Genomic DNA, 14,936 nt, shown 5'->3' with positions numbered 1-14,936 from the left:
GGAGGTGTGAATGTCCTTCAGGAAGGGGAGTGAAGCACCAGTAATCCTTCCGGCTGTGTTCACTATGTGCTACAGGGCCTTGCTGTTGTATTCAGTGCAGCTATCACCCCACACAGCGATACAGCTGGAGAGGACGCTCTCAATGGTGCCTCGGTAGAATGTGAACATGATGGCTGGTGGAGCACTTGCTCGCCTGAGTTTCCGCAGGAAGTACAGGCGGCGCTGAGCTTTCATTGCCGGTGATGCAATGTTGGTGGTCCAGGAGAGGTCGTCACTGATGTGCACCCCCAGGAATCTTCCATGGGCATTTCATATTCAATATAGTTCTGTTTGAATCCCAGGTCTTCCGATCTACCTGCTGTCAAAACGGCAACGACTACACTAGAGACCAGCGGGACTTTGCCCTCACTCTCCACTTGCATGGTCCAAAAGCTTACAACTACCTGAGAAAGTCTCTCCACCTCCAACTACCACACCCGCACACGCTCCAAAGGTATTGAAACTCTACTTTGAGAAACTCCCCCCCCCCCCCAAAAAAAAGCAATCAAATAACTTTTCCTGTCCAAATAAGAGGTGGATGAGCTCCGTCGACGGCAAGCCTGGACTTGATTCCATGTCAGAAAGAAATGATGAAAAAGTAGCAGAGGATGAATGTGAGCCTCTCAACCAAAATATAATCCATGTAATGTGTTTAAAAGATGTGGCTCCCCTATCAGAAGACAACACAGGAGTATCATGACTTTGCTGGAGTTTTTAGAACAAGATGGGCTTCTAAAATGTACATAGTGTAAATAGGTTTATGAATACTAAGTGCAGTTTCTTATCTGTTGGTTTTTCTTCCACACAATTAAAACAAAGAGCTAGATTTTTAAGAGCTTTTCTTTTTGCTTTTGAACACATTGCATGGCGGTTAAAAATACCCCCAAAACATATCTAATCCTTCCACTTGAAACATTTGTCATTTTGAGTGGAAGAGCTTTTGCGTTTCTTCTTTTCTGCCACAAGACTTTGCAAAATGTAGACAAACAACCACTCGCATTCACAACGATGAATTTGTCTGCGCAGGAGACAACATTCCTGGTGGGAAACTCGTCGCTGAGTTTGAGGGACGTAGCGGTTAGCACTACAACGGTGAGCGCTTTGTTGTCTACAAAACCCTCATCTGCTGAATCCGTGCAGTGGCAACACAAATTGACATTCGTTGATTTAGTTTCATTAATTCGATAAATTCATTTCAAAACAAGGAAATGACCTAATGTCGCCCGCCTCATCATTCGAAGGCCTTGACTCGAGAACCTCTGACCTCAATTATGAAAAGGCCTAAAGCACCACAACACAGGGATGCCTTGTTAAGGACTGTGGCCAAAAGCTCCTTTGTAGAGGGAGGAAAATCTCTCGGTCCCACCTAAGACGAACAAAAGCTCCCGATTATTTTCCAGGTTCCGACATTTCACAGTCTGCTGCACATTACTGTAACCGGGGGGGGGGGGTCCATTTGGGTCATGTCTGGAGGGACAGAAGACGTTGTTAAATCAGAACATTTCATAACATTTACGAAGATACCGAGCTATTTCATATTTGTTTATTTATTCATCCCACCACATGAGAGGCACACAATGTGAGGAACAGTGCGGTTCTACACATCCAAGCAATACTGCTGACAATGTTACGTCACAAACTCAACTGACCTCCGGTTATCTTGAGATTTTATTGGCTGTCACTGCTCCTGTTAAATGTTGTTTTTGTCATTGTTTATGGGCAGGAAGGAAGAGGTCAAGCGACGCACACACAAACAAGAAGCTTGCGACCATATTTGTAATTTACGATCGGCGATGCCGTCCCAACACTTTACTTGCACCCTAAGCCGCTTTGTTAAAAAAAATTACCAACAATCCTGTTGAAGCACTTTCACTCAGATACACGAAATAAAACATTGCAGCTATTCCGTTCTAATATAAAATTGGATATAGAAAGCGTTTGATCAAAGCAAATTGAAGAACCGTATTAGTGGAACGAGCAACCCGCATATCAACTTCAATGTATTTGCGCTAAATTTATCTTTTGTTTGACGTTTCCCAGAGGAGGAAAAAATGTAGTTTATGCTTTCAGACTGTCCGAAATAAGATCGAGGGAAACTGTAGTAGCCCATTTATGGGTACAGGCTACACTTAATAAAAATAGGAGACATGACACATAGCTGTGAGGCTGAGGAGCGTCCATCGTCACGTTGAGGCAAGGTTGGAGCCCATGAACCAACGGAGCCTGGTGCTCCTCCGAGAAGGAAAGCAGACAGAAGAACACTCCTTCGCCCCTCCCTCCCTCCTGCCCTCCCTCCTTCCTCCCGAGCGCCTCAGCTTTCACCTTCTCCGCGCAGGCAGCCTCGCTGGTTTTCCCGGCCGAGGCAGGACGCTCCCCTCCATGTCATGAGATAGTCAGCAAAGTCGGTCCCGACACCCGCGTGGGCTGCTTTTACCACAGCTTGGAGTTTGTTTCCATGAAATAATGCCATGGTTGCAGGAGTGCACGCTTCGGCTTCTGCTTCTGCTTCTGCTGCAGCACTTTGTTTTCTTCCTGGCAGGCGGCCACCAAGACCTGAACTTCTCTCTCCTTGCAGGACAAGGTCAGTGTGCTGCTCATTCACACCTCAACTCAATTTACTTCAAAGTAAGCTGGCGCTCCGTGAGCACCGACTGCCTGAGGGGCAGGGCAAATCCTGATATTTTCTCTTCAAGCTACTTTTTATAACACCGGTAGCACAGAGCAATGATTTTAAACCATTCTGATGAATTTATTATACGTGTAATTCAAATGATGTTTTTTTTTTTAACCCCATGACCCCAAACTGTTCAATGCAGCAGCAAGTAGATTACATACACCCTTTTATTGTTGTTATTGTCCCACCACTTATTTCAATTGTACAGGTGCTGTGCCTCAGGCAGGGTCCGTCATCCATCCTGTGAGAACCAACGCTGACGGAGAGTTCCTCTCCCACTCTCTGTCCCACCACTTCAAGGATGGGCGAGTCAGGCGAGACCTCAGCGCGGCGGCGACGGCGGGGCCCGTTTACTACAAGCTCAACTGCACTGGACGAGCTTTGATGCTCAATTTGACGCAAAACCATCAGCTCCTTTCGAGCGACTACGTCTTGGAGACGCGTAACGGCAGCGCCGACAGGACGGAAAGTCGGCGGACTCCCGCCGGGTCGTCCTGCCATCTTCTCGGCACCGTCGAGGTCTCGGGTGTGAAGGGGACGGCGGCCGTCAGCACGTGTAATGGACTGGTAAGGAACCTCCGTGCAAGTCGATGCGTTAACGACTGTGATTGGCTAGCTGTTATTGAGAGTGAATTGCATCATGTTTTGCATTAGGCCTTAGTTCCTTCGTCCCCAAACAGTATGGTGTGTGTTAGTTTTCCCCTTCAAAGAGCCACTTCCCGACACTGTTTGCAGAGCGAGCGGCCCCTCAGCAGACACTCTGACGTCTGTTGTCGATCCTCATCGGCTCACCACGAGACCCTTTCCTGTCCTCTTGGTCTCACCTTCGCTCTATCTTTGTCACTGAAAGCCAAAACAGTTTGCTCCCTTGTCCCTTTGAGGGGTGGCTTCCATATTTTCATCAGTTTGAAGAGCTCAGGTCGGCGCGAGGAGATGTAGAGTATAGCGTTAGTCTAGGGCCAGAAAAAAAAAAAACACAGCCGCAACCAGGCTCAGTGGGGTGACCGTCTGCCTCGACCAGTTGATTTGAGATGGAGCGATAGAGTAAAGGAACAGCGGGACGAAAGAGAGCAAAAGCAGGATGGATGAAGGGACAATGGGCACAACAACAGCTGGATCAACAATACACTCGTGATGACGAGTCGACCCCAGACATCGAAATATAACCTAATTTTTGCACTTTATGCTAACGGTGATAATTAGCCAAATAGGTATTGGAACTGAAATAGGTTCAGCTCATCAAATACTGCAGTGTCCAGAAATAAGGCAGAGAGGCAGAGTCTGAGAACCGGAAACATTTAGAAATAGTACACGGGATGTGATAGGATGGCACTTTTGTCCTGTTTTTGGTGTGCTCCATTGGTTGCGTTAGCCAACGGACGTCGTTGCTCCCTGCCGAGCGATCCGCATTGTTACATGTGACTACCGAGCCAAGTCGATGACACACATATATATATATATATATATATATATATATATATATTTTTTTTTTTTACTTTGACTTTAGTACAACAATGTGAAGCTCCTTGTAGTTTAAATGTTTAAAGTTTAAATGACTTAAAATGCTCAAATTCAGCCTGATTGTCAGTATGTGTGTCATTTTCCTTTGGCACAAGGGTTTGGGGAAAAAAACAAAAAACAACCTACAGGCACAAAGGCAATAAATCAGCGATGCTCGACAGCTTTTTGATAAAATGATGTGTAGTAGTCTCGTAAACACAGATACTCTCTGTTTCCTATGAGCAGAAGACAAAGTGACATTTGTTTGAGCAAATTGTGCTCCTCTCCATTATGAGAATTGGTCACAACGGCTGGGTGAAAGTTGTTGAGATTTGCCTTTCATGGGGTTTTTTTTCACGTTTTCCATAGAAGCTTAGCCATTCCCTGAGGCGCTCCGCTAAACAAGTACAAACAAGTTTAGACCTATTACACCAATTTTTTTTCTCTCTCTTCTGACACGTAGATAAATGAAGATAGTTTTTGACCCGGCAGAAAGGAATTCTCCTGTAATGATCCCCTCCACCTTATTAGCAATAGCGATCCTCTTGGGAGAAAGTTGAAAGGCGCTCATTGTATAACGAGCAACTCTACCTGTTTCCCCACGAATAAGTTCTAGAAGGTCACCAACAGCCAAGACTTGAAACTCACAGAAGTAGGAAAGCGCCGTAAAGCGGTTCCACATGGTCGTTGTATTTACCGTGTTATGGTAACCTCCTGCGGTACTGCTACCTCATACACAAAACACACTTCCTCCAGGTTCCAGGGATTAACGTCCCGACCTCATACTTTTCTAGGCCCAAGAGTAGAAAACCGACCAAATATTCATGCAAATAGTTAGGCGGCGCCCGTTTGAGTTAGCTTACTTACTGGCGTGTGTAAACGTACTCGCACGCTGCCATTAAGTAGAAGTACTAGTACCGATTCAACGACTGAACTGAGAAGTACAAAAGTAAAATGTACCTTTCAGCAATCACCTTCAAACATGTACAGCAGATTTAGAAACAAATCTTTCAATTCACTTCGCCGGGTCTCTAAGTACAGGAGCAAAACTATTTGTACTATGTTGTTGCACAGGATCATTTGCGGAGCTCAGGTAGTGTCAATAAAAGAGCACGCAAGCCCAGACGTAGTACACTGGCTTTGCAGATCTTCTGAATCACGCAGAGCAACACGTGTTTGGATGGGCCTCCCCGTGGCATTCCTTCCCGGCCCGGCCCATCTGCACTCCGCCACCTGCTTTGCTCTTTGCAAGTTAAACACCGCACATATATAGGTGGTGACACGGAGGTATGTTTGCAGCCAAACACCGCGCAGGGCAACTACTTTTCTCCCAGCGTATTGATTGTTTGTATGTGTTTTTGCCTTGCGAGCTTTATCTGGGAGCGTGAGAACGTGCTGACAATAAAGGAGACTGTGAGAGAGCAGTGAAATCAGCTGCAAGTTGTGCCTCTGGGAAATAGCCGTCACTTCACTGGGGACTGATCAGCTTACATGCTTTGTGGATGAGTCCATCAACACTGATAGCCAAAGGCCATTCTCCAAAGATTTTCCTCCCTATTTTATTTCTTCTCACTTTGGGTGGGGATGCCAAATAAAAGGCAACCTTGTACAGCGAAGCCACTTGAAAAATAAAAAATGTAACATACTGAATTCAAAAAATGCTTAACCTTGTTCAAACGTTTATTATTCCATTTCATGTTGTTTTAATGTAAATGAAATCATTGTTGTAATTAAATTTAATTCAGTAATTCTTTTGCAAACCACTTGAGGAGCCACATCACTACTACCACAGTTGGTGATCTATGGGTAGGGATAAGAATCGATTGTCAAGATTTCTCTCGATTGTGTGAAATTGTTGATTAATCGTGTCTTGAAGCAACCGAGATAAATTTGGAGTCTGCTTGTTGTTTCCTGTCTGAAAAAGTACACCTGCACTGTCCAATTTAGCAGCATAACTCTGCTCTGTATGACAATTGCAATGATTTAGTAGTTGAGAATATTCAGAAAGTATCTCCCACCCACGAGAAAAAAAAAATGCTGACTCGTGCCTATTTTACAAAATTCAGATCAACAGGTGGACTAACAAAGTGCAAAGGGACTGCGCCTCCCCAAACGAACTTCTTGAACTGCCCCAAAAAAGGAAAAATGATATCCGGTGCACATAAACATGTTAGGGGATTTTTTTTCCCTCCCCTCTTCACATAAAAGTGTCCGGAATGACCTAAAAACTGGAATGGTGCATAACTGGAGCGCAGCAGGACACAGCACATGGCCTGATTTCTCACAGCTGCTTTTGGCACGCTGGAGAAACTAAAGTACTGTAAAAGGGTACAAATCAACTCTCAATTGTATCAAAGTAAATATTTGTTCTTAGTACTCTCAATCATGCAAGCAAATGACAGATCCTAAAATATCTACCAAAGTACAGCAGCAATGTATTTGTACACGTTTTAATCTCTGCTGTCAATCGAAAGCGAGGTTGACTTCCCTTTATAAAAGCAGCATTATTGCTATAACTCTTGCTATTTCATCCTATTATATTCTCTCAGTCAGCATAATTTCCTTCCATGCAAGTGACTTTAAAGCAGTCCGGGCTTGTTTGGACCCAACACCTAAACGCAACGTCCACACACGCTATCAAGTTTATGAAGAGTGCCTGTAACCTGGGCCAGATGTGAAAAAGACAAGGTGTGAAGTCCCCCCCCTTTAAAGAAAGAAAAAAAAAAAATCCCAAACTTTCTGAAATATTTTGTTTGTGCTAGAGGGCGCGTCTATGAACTTTTTATGTGCGCGCGTTTAAAAAAAAAAAAAAAAGCACTTGCACACCAGTAAGAACTTGCATGGCATACTTGGCGAGACGTTTCTTTTTTGCAGACAGAATGTGCCTGCGGGGAAAGAAAGAAGAAACAGAGGATGTCTCATAGCTCACCTGATGAATAATGATGAACCTGACTGCATGAGAAATGACCTTTTTCTGCTGGCGTTTCAAACTTCATGTTGTAAAACAACCAAGCTATGTCACGAGCTCGTAATCACTTGGGCTCATTTCTCCCCCCCCCCCCCCCCCCAACAGAGAGGCTTCTTCTCCCTACCCGAGGGCCACTTCTTCATTGAGCCGCTCCCTAAATCTCCATGGGATCCTGCAGGTTCCCCAGAGCCGCACATCATCTTCCCCAGGGTTGCCACGGTAACGCACAGGGAAAAACGCAGCGCCGAGGGTAGACAGACACCCAGCCCGTGTGGAGTAGCAGGTATTTATCGACGCAGACTACTTCCTGGTTCACGCACAATGACAATGGCAATATCGGGATTTGCAATTTTAGCTCATCCAAAAATGTATTTGGATGTCAGAATGAGGAAAAAACAACTTTTTGTATGGTACTGTATTGGTTTTCCCTTTTCCGCCTCAGATGGTGACTCTGTGCGTGTGGAGAGGGAGAGAGAGCAGTGGGAGAGGGAGCACGGCCCGACGCAGTCCCGCTCCCGGCGCTCGGTCAGCAGGGAGCGCTGGGTGGAGACCATGGTGGTGGCCGATTCCAAGCTCATGGATTATCACGGCAGCGACAATGTGGAGTCCTACATCTTCACCATCATGAACATGGTGAGAGTATTTTGCGACCTCATATTATTCACATTCTTGATCTCTGGAGTGCGTTTCAAAAAGGTTAATAAATGACACTTTGCTCAAATGTAAAGTGGCCAGCTTTCCGTCGTCACCAAACGCATCTTCAACGAACAGACAGACGAGCAAAGATGTTATTTCATTTCTCACTTGATGGCAACTCAAATGTTTGTATACAAAAGGTTTTCACCAATACTTCCCTTTGAATATGCTGGCAAGGTGGCGGGTATCTTCCACGACGCCAGTATCGGCAACGCCATCCATGTCCTCTTGGTTCGTCTGATTCTGCTACAAGGAGAAGAGGTAGCGACACCTATTATATATTCATATATATTTTTGGATTCTATGTTGAGAATGAATTCATGCACATGTCTTGTTTTGATGTCATGTTTGTCCGCACAGAAAGGTCTAAAGATCGCCCACCATGCAGACACCACTCTGTCCAGCTTCTGCGCCTGGCAGAAGAACTTAAATCCTCAGAGCGACACGCATCCAGCCCATCACGACGTCGCCGTGTTGGTCACCAGGCAAGCGAAACACAAGACACGGTTTGAAAAGGAAGCGAGTGTTCCAAATGTTCCTCGGCCTGGCCTGTGTTTGGACATCCCAGGAAGGACATCTGCGCTGGAATGAACCAACCCTGCGAGACCTTGGGCTTGTCTCACCTCTCTGGGATGTGCCAGCCGCACCGCAGCTGCAACATCAACGAGGATTCCGGCTTACCCGTGGCCTTCACCATTGCCCACGAAATGGGTCATAGGTGCGTCTTAAACGACGAAAGAGCATCTTACACGTGCAGTAGCAGCAAATCGCAGCTGTTCTTCTTGCGGGCTACGCTCGAGCACAGCTTTGGAATCCATCACGACGGCCAAGGGAACGACTGCGAGGTGGGAGGGAGGCACCCCTTCATCATGTCCAGACAGCTGATGTACGACAGCTCGCCTCTCACTTGGTCGTCCTGCTCCAAGGACTACATCACACGCTTCCTCGAGTGAGCTCACTTTAGGTCCTTTGGCGACAAATTCGTACAACAACAAAAAAACCTCCATTATCTTTCAGTCGCGGATGGGGTTTCTGCCTGGACGACCGTCCTTCCAAAAGAGACCTCACCACCCCTCTGGCACGCCTTGGCGTTCGCTACACAACGCACCACCAATGTCAGCTCCAGTACGGGCCCAACGCTACCTACTGCCACGAGGTGGATGTAAGTGCACTCATGAATATGGGATCAAATTGCGCTGAGCACAGCTTCCAGTGTAGACTAACCTGATATAATCCAGAGCCACGTCAGCACATGAAATCGGCTGATTTCTGTCGTTCCTCAGAACGTTTGCCAGATTCTTTGGTGCTCCGTGAACGGCTCCTGTCGCTCCAAATTGGACTCGCCCATTGACGGGACTCGATGCGGGCCGGAAAAGGTATCGGCCTCCGACCGCTTCGGGGTGGCGCCGGCTTGTGGTTGTCCCCTCATCGTCAAATGTCACGTGCTTTGGCCTCAGTGGTGTATCTCTGGAGAGTGTGTGATTGTGGGCAAGCTGCCCGAGACGGTGAACGGAGGCTGGGGGCAATGGACGACGTGGTCTCACTGCTCCAGGACTTGCGGCACTGGAGTTCAATCAGCCGAAAGAGAATGTAACAACCCAAAGTAAGAGCGTATTTGACATTATAGTTGCGACTCTATGACATCACGTGATCCGTCCCCTCAGGCCAGAGTTTGGCGGCAAGTACTGCACGGGTGAGAGGAAGCGCTATCGGACGTGTAACACGAGAGCCTGCCAGAAGGATAAGCCCACCTTTAGAGAGATGCTGTGCAGCGAGTTTGACACCGTGCCCTACCAAAACGAGCTCTACAAATGGATTCCTGTGGCTAACCCCTGTGAGTACTCATGCGGACCCCACGCATGCAAGTTTTGGCAAGTTGTGGCCATGTGTGTGTCTTCCAGTAGGGGGCAGCATTCACAATGTAATCGCCACAGCTGTTTAGGTCATTTTAGCGCCCCCAAAAGATTGTCATCATAAAATATCTTCTAAGACACTGTGAAAATAAAATCTCGAGACTTCACCGTGTAGCCCACTTTTGCTTGTTTTCATGAAACATACTTGTTGTAAAATATTCTCCCCCACCGGCTTTTACAGTAAACCCTTGCGAGCTCCACTGCCGGCCCGACAGCGAGTATTTTTCGGAGAAGATGCTCGACACGGTGACGGACGGAACGCCGTGCTTCATGAACAACAACTCCAGAAACATCTGCGTCAACGGAGTGTGCAAGGTAGTGTGCCTGGGTAAGAGAGGCTGGGGAGGCTGAATAGCAAGTTACCAAAAGCTTCCACAGATTCAAGTTTCTCTTATGTAATCGGCCTCCGCTGACGTTTATCCACGCCTTTTATCCCAAAGGAGGTGGGCTGCGACTACGGCATCGACTCGAATGCGGTCGAGGATCGTTGCGGAGTGTGTTTGGGTGACGGCACAAGCTGCAAGACGGTCTACAAGTCGTTTGAGGAGGGAGAGGGCTTCGGTGAGATTTCCTGACTCCATTTATTCACATCAATTCACCCGTGTAGGTCAAGGGTCAAACTCTCAAGTGTAACTCATCGTCCCGACTGAGCAAAGGTTGCTCTAAAGATAAAAAAAAGAAAGCCCTTGAAGGTTAAACAATGTCCCTCGTGCCAATGGTCTCTCCCTCTGCTGTTGGGCACAGCATCTTTCTCAGATAACCAGCCAGATGTGTAATACTTCAAAAAGCGTAGACATAAGCGCAAGAAAGACACACACACACGCACACACCTTCCCACAAACATCATTAAACTCCACAGAGCCACTCGCAGTTACTTGCTCCTCCGCCATTCACAGACAATAAAAAGCAGAGACAGGGCGGCAGTGCCCCCCACGCCGAACACACACAAGCAGCCCACCCTCTATTAAAGATCAGAGAGAAGCAGCCACGGTGGCCCATCCATTACTTCACCCCCATCTATGGCAGGGTACGTGGACGTGGGGGTGATACCTGAGGGGGCCCGGGACATCCTGGTGAAGGAAACTGAGGAGGCAGGTAATTTCCTGGCGCTGAGGAGACAAGGCTCGGAGGACTACTTTCTCAACGGCAACTACATCATCCAGTGGAACGGGGAGTACCAGGCCGGTGGGACCACCTTCTACTACCAACGTAGGGGGAACATGGAGAACCTCACCGCGCCTGGACCCACCAAAGAGCCAGTCGTGCTGCAGGTAGGCCCCCCTATCCCGACTTGAAAGACCAACGTCTGGATGGATGGATAGGTAGAAGAATTGACATGCCGTTGTCCAGTTGTTGTTTCAGGAGAAGAACCCTGGCCTCCAGTACGAGTACACTATTAGGAAGAGCAAAGAGACAGGAAATGAGGTCATCGAACCCATTTACAGGTGGAGACATGGTGCATGGACAGACTGCAGCACCACTTGTGGACAAGGTCAGGCCTGTCTTTTCATATCTAAGACATCATCATCATCATTTCAAATATTTTGAAAAGATGAATGGTGAAAAGAAATGCTTGCAATAGCTTGAAGACAATTTGCAATTTTAGTGCTGACATGAATTGGATTTGTTCTCGCGGGCCGCGCAGAAAGATGCGGCGGGCCGTATCTGGCCCCCGGGCGCCTTGAGTTTGACATCCTCCTGTCTGTCTCAGGTGAACAGCAGCAGCCCGCGCGCTGCTTCGAGACGGACGTCGGCGTCGTAGACGAGTCTCTGTGCGACCCAGAGGTCCGTCCGCAAGACAGACACCGCAAGTGTAAGAACATGGATTGCCCCGCCAGGTCGGTAGCGTCGAATCCTCCTGATCGGCGGCGTGCCTGACTCGACAGTCGTCACCGCTGAGTTTCTGCCTCAGGTGGTGGGTGGGAGGCTGGCAGCAGTGCTCGGCCGCCTGCGGATCGGAAGGTTTGCGGAAGCGTACCGTGCTCTGCGTCCGCACCGTTTCCGGTGAGGAGAGGGTGCTCCATCCCGTGGAGTGCAAGCAGCTGCTTAAACCTAAACCCGTCGTGCCGTGCAATCGAGACATACCCTGCGGACAGGACTGGCTCGTTGGACTCTGGGAACAAGTAAGTCAAACTTCTCTCCCCTTCCCGTGTCATTGGACCATATGGTAACGGCTCCTCCGTCGTCTCTCCAGTGTCCGGTGACATGCGGAGGAGGCGTCCGATCCCGCAATGTGACATGTGCGTTAGCGCCCCAAAACATCTGCGACCTCGCGACCAAGCCTCGCACCAGATCGCTGTGCGCTCTACAGAGCTGCCCCAGTTCGAGTCTTCGGCGACAACCCGGATCTCCTCCTAAATACCGCCGCATTTACCCACCAAAGAACACCCCCTCCAAGCCTTCCTCCACCACCACCGGCGCTCCCACGAGCACCTCCGCCACACCTACGACCGCATCACTCACCTCTAAAATCCCCTTCCTTGATCATTACGTTGTGGAGAAGACTAACAAAAGAGGGGAAAGTCCAAGAGTAGCAAAGATAGAACCAGAGGAGAGCTTGGACAGCGAGGACGGAAGCACACCCGATGCGGTGATGAGCGTTCCGGGTTATGACTACATCGTACAAGAGAGGACATCGGTGGAGCAGGAGGACGAGGAGGGGATCATTGACCTGGACGCCAGTACCACTTGGTTCCCAAATCCTCTTCAATCAACCACGGCGATTCCTCGTGTCGTTATTGCAGCCGCTTTACAAACAAGTAGTCCTGGCCCGCAGCCAACCACAGAAGCCGCCACATCCTCCTCCTTCAGCCCACACGCTACTGCCGAGATCAGTCGCCACGGCACCCCATTTGCCGTTGGTCTAACCACACCCACGTTAAAGTCACGTTGGGTTCCGCCCAAAAGCAGCCTCCGCACAACGCAAGCGCCGCTCAGCACCACGATAAAGATGATTAAAACAAAGAAGCCTGCTGTCACCCCCGAGAAAAACGCCACTGCCAAAACAAACTCAACCCGGTCCAGAGGTAACCGCTCCAGGAACCAGAATCAGCCACCTCCCCAGCGCACTCAGGGTCCAAGAGAGCCGGGTGTGTTTTGGCTCGCAGGAAACTGGAGCGAGGTGGGTGCAAGATTTACGACCGTCGTATATCATCCCATTTAAGTGCTGTGCCAACGTTTTTGAAAATGTCACAGTGTTCTAACCCTTTAACAACACCTCTTATGTTCTCATGCATGACCATAAACGCTATTTAGAGGCTTTTGGAAATAATTCTTTATATATATTAAACTGGAGTCGTGAAACTTTTTGTTTTGTTTTTTGCATTAGGCTTGTGTTGATTTGTAAAAGACCACTCTCCCGAAAACAATGATCAGTGGAACTCATTCATCCGTTTTAATTGACGCTTCCTTCAAAATAGACTTGTTTTCCCACCCCAGTGCTCAACCACATGTGGAATTGGCGCAATATGGCGAAAGGTGACGTGCAGTTCCCAGAAGGACGAGGACTGCGCCGGCACCAAGAAACCCGAGCCCGCTCGCACTTGCCGTCTTCAGCCGTGTGCCATCTGGCAAAGCGGTAGCTGGAGCAAGGTAACATCTTAAATCCAATTCATTTCTGTCGCCGTGTCGGAACTTTGCTCTTGTCCGCAGTGTCCGGAGAAATGCGCGGTGGTAGGAAAGCGCTACCGGGATGTCCAGTGTGTGGATTCCCAGAATCACCGTCCTCTAAGGCCGTTCCACTGTCAGGCGCTGTCCGGCAAACCTGTCAGTACTTTGACTTGCCCCCTCAAGACCTGCGTGGACTGGAACGTGTCACCGTGGGGACCCGTATGTGTCTTGTGTGTTTTCTGCTTGATCCAGCTTGTTCATTTTCAAAACGTCACGTCTGCCCACGTCAGTGCTCCGGGAGCTGCGGCGAGGGAATGCGAGAGCGTTTGGTGTACTGTCCGGTTCCTCAAGGTTGTGGTCCGACACCCAGGCCGAACAGCACCGAGTCGTGCGGCTTGAAACCTTGCGCCGAGTGGAGGGCAGAAGAGTGGGAGCAGGTTTGTGACAGTAACCACGGACATACGCCGCTCGTCCGCTAGCCGACATTAGCCCCCGGTAGGCTGTTAGCGTGCCGGCTAACTGATGATGATGATGAGGACTTTGGACCATGCCGCTTGGAAAATCGTATCTTTTGAATTTGCAGTGCGCGGTGAGCTGCGGAGGAGGTCAGCAGCGGCGTGAGGTCATCTGCGTGAATGCCCAGGACTCTGCTATCATGCCAGACGGCCTGTGCGAGAAGATGTCCAAACCGGAAGCGCTCAGGAAGTGCAACACGCAGCAATGTCGGCCCACCACAGGTTGGTTACACCATTCTTGCGTTTCGACTACGAGTAAGCTGCCTTCCTCTTTTGTCAGGCCCAGTGTGCAGGAAGAACACAATGTCGTCTCGCTTTTGCGACAAACTGAAGCTGCTGGGCCGATGCTCTCTCAGGTCGGTGCAGAGACAGTGTTGTAGCACCTGCGACTCCTAGAGGGGCGGGCGCGTCCTCTCTCGTCAGGCAGGCGGGCGGGTGGGCGGACTACGCATAAAACTGTTCAAAATACAGCTTCTAATTTCAACTTCTATGAGCAGAATGTACATAATGACATTTGACCTCTTTTACATTGTTAATAACACGCTTGTTTAGTACTCATTGCGCTTTTCATGATTGCGTTGGCACTGTGTGTAGGGGAAAAAGGTTCAATTGTACTTCTGTTAAGTTGAACTGTGGTGCTTCTCTGGTGTGAAAGTGAGCAAAGAGGCGTTGCAGGTCATCCCTCTCAGGTCCCTCAAAGGATGCCTACTGTCTTTGTATGATCTTGTACATAGCAATGTCAGGCATGTGCTTCCACGGCAATAAATGTGACCAGTAAAGACACTGTGCTTTGTGACATCCTCATTGTCGGTCGGCTAAGATACTGCAGGATGTGTTACGACAACCCGAGCAGCCCCCGGCTCGGGTTCAGGGATCCGTTTCATCTGGACCACGGTTCCTCTGCGCCACGGAATGACACAGCAGCGTTTCACGCTACCCCCGCTGCTGTCATTCAAGCCAGGCACTGAGAGTTGGTCAGCAGTAATGGAAGAAGTAACACAATACTGGGTCAAGGCGGACCT

The 14,936-nt window shown here is 48.8% G+C and overlaps 3 protein-coding genes across 4 annotated transcripts in view; 2 read left to right on the top strand and 1 right to left on the bottom strand.

Annotated features, from left to right (window-relative positions):
* Positions 1–14,936, top strand: part of LOC119127193 — a 665,522-nt gene that overhangs the window by 405,283 nt on the left and 245,303 nt on the right. The window lies entirely within an intron of this gene.
* The window catches only part of LOC119127287 (C-type lectin lectoxin-Lio2-like), a 68,825-nt gene that overhangs the window by 37,319 nt on the left and 16,570 nt on the right, over positions 1–14,936 (bottom strand). The window lies entirely within an intron of this gene.
* On the top strand, positions 345–14,697 carry adamts12 (ADAM metallopeptidase with thrombospondin type 1 motif, 12). 2 transcript variants are annotated; one of them, XM_037258935.1, is made up of 25 exons: positions 345–493; positions 2,579–2,620; positions 2,922–3,280; positions 7,287–7,464; positions 7,624–7,814; positions 8,055–8,138; positions 8,238–8,362; positions 8,446–8,595; positions 8,683–8,826; positions 8,895–9,039; positions 9,161–9,253; positions 9,335–9,480; positions 9,542–9,711; positions 9,972–10,105; positions 10,231–10,351; positions 10,817–11,061; positions 11,141–11,282; positions 11,502–11,628; positions 11,703–11,913; positions 11,985–12,911; positions 13,229–13,381; positions 13,442–13,618; positions 13,690–13,836; positions 13,983–14,136; positions 14,195–14,697. In XM_037258935.1, exons 3-25 carry the CDS (start codon positions 3,098–3,100, stop codon positions 14,308–14,310), a joined length of 4,263 nt encoding a protein of 1,420 aa, XP_037114830.1. In that variant the 5' UTR covers positions 345–493; positions 2,579–2,620; positions 2,922–3,097; the 3' UTR covers positions 14,311–14,697. The 2 variants fall into 2 exon arrangements, with proteins under 2 accessions (XP_037114830.1, XP_037114829.1); XM_037258934.1 differs by lacking the exon at positions 345–493 and having other exon boundaries at positions 1,563–2,620.

This window comes from Syngnathus acus, chromosome 9 (assembly GCF_901709675.1).
Source record: "Syngnathus acus chromosome 9, fSynAcu1.2, whole genome shotgun sequence".
NCBI lineage: Eukaryota > Metazoa > Chordata > Actinopteri > Syngnathiformes > Syngnathidae > Syngnathus > Syngnathus acus.
This window is presented reverse-complemented; position numbering and strand designations above follow the sequence as displayed.

Bases quoted from the DNA above. Each gene is read 5' to 3' on its own strand.
- adamts12 (XM_037258934.1), top strand. From the start codon at position 2,503: ATGCCATGGTTGCAGGAGTGCACGCTTCGGCTTCTGCTTCTGCTTCTG. The intron at 9,254-9,334 runs GTATCGGCCTCC...CTTTGGCCTCAG, and splicing joins CTCGATGCGGGCCGGAAAAG to TGGTGTATCTCTGGAGAGTG. The intron at 13,382-13,441 runs GTAACATCTTAA...TCTTGTCCGCAG, and splicing joins AAAGCGGTAGCTGGAGCAAG to TGTCCGGAGAAATGCGCGGT.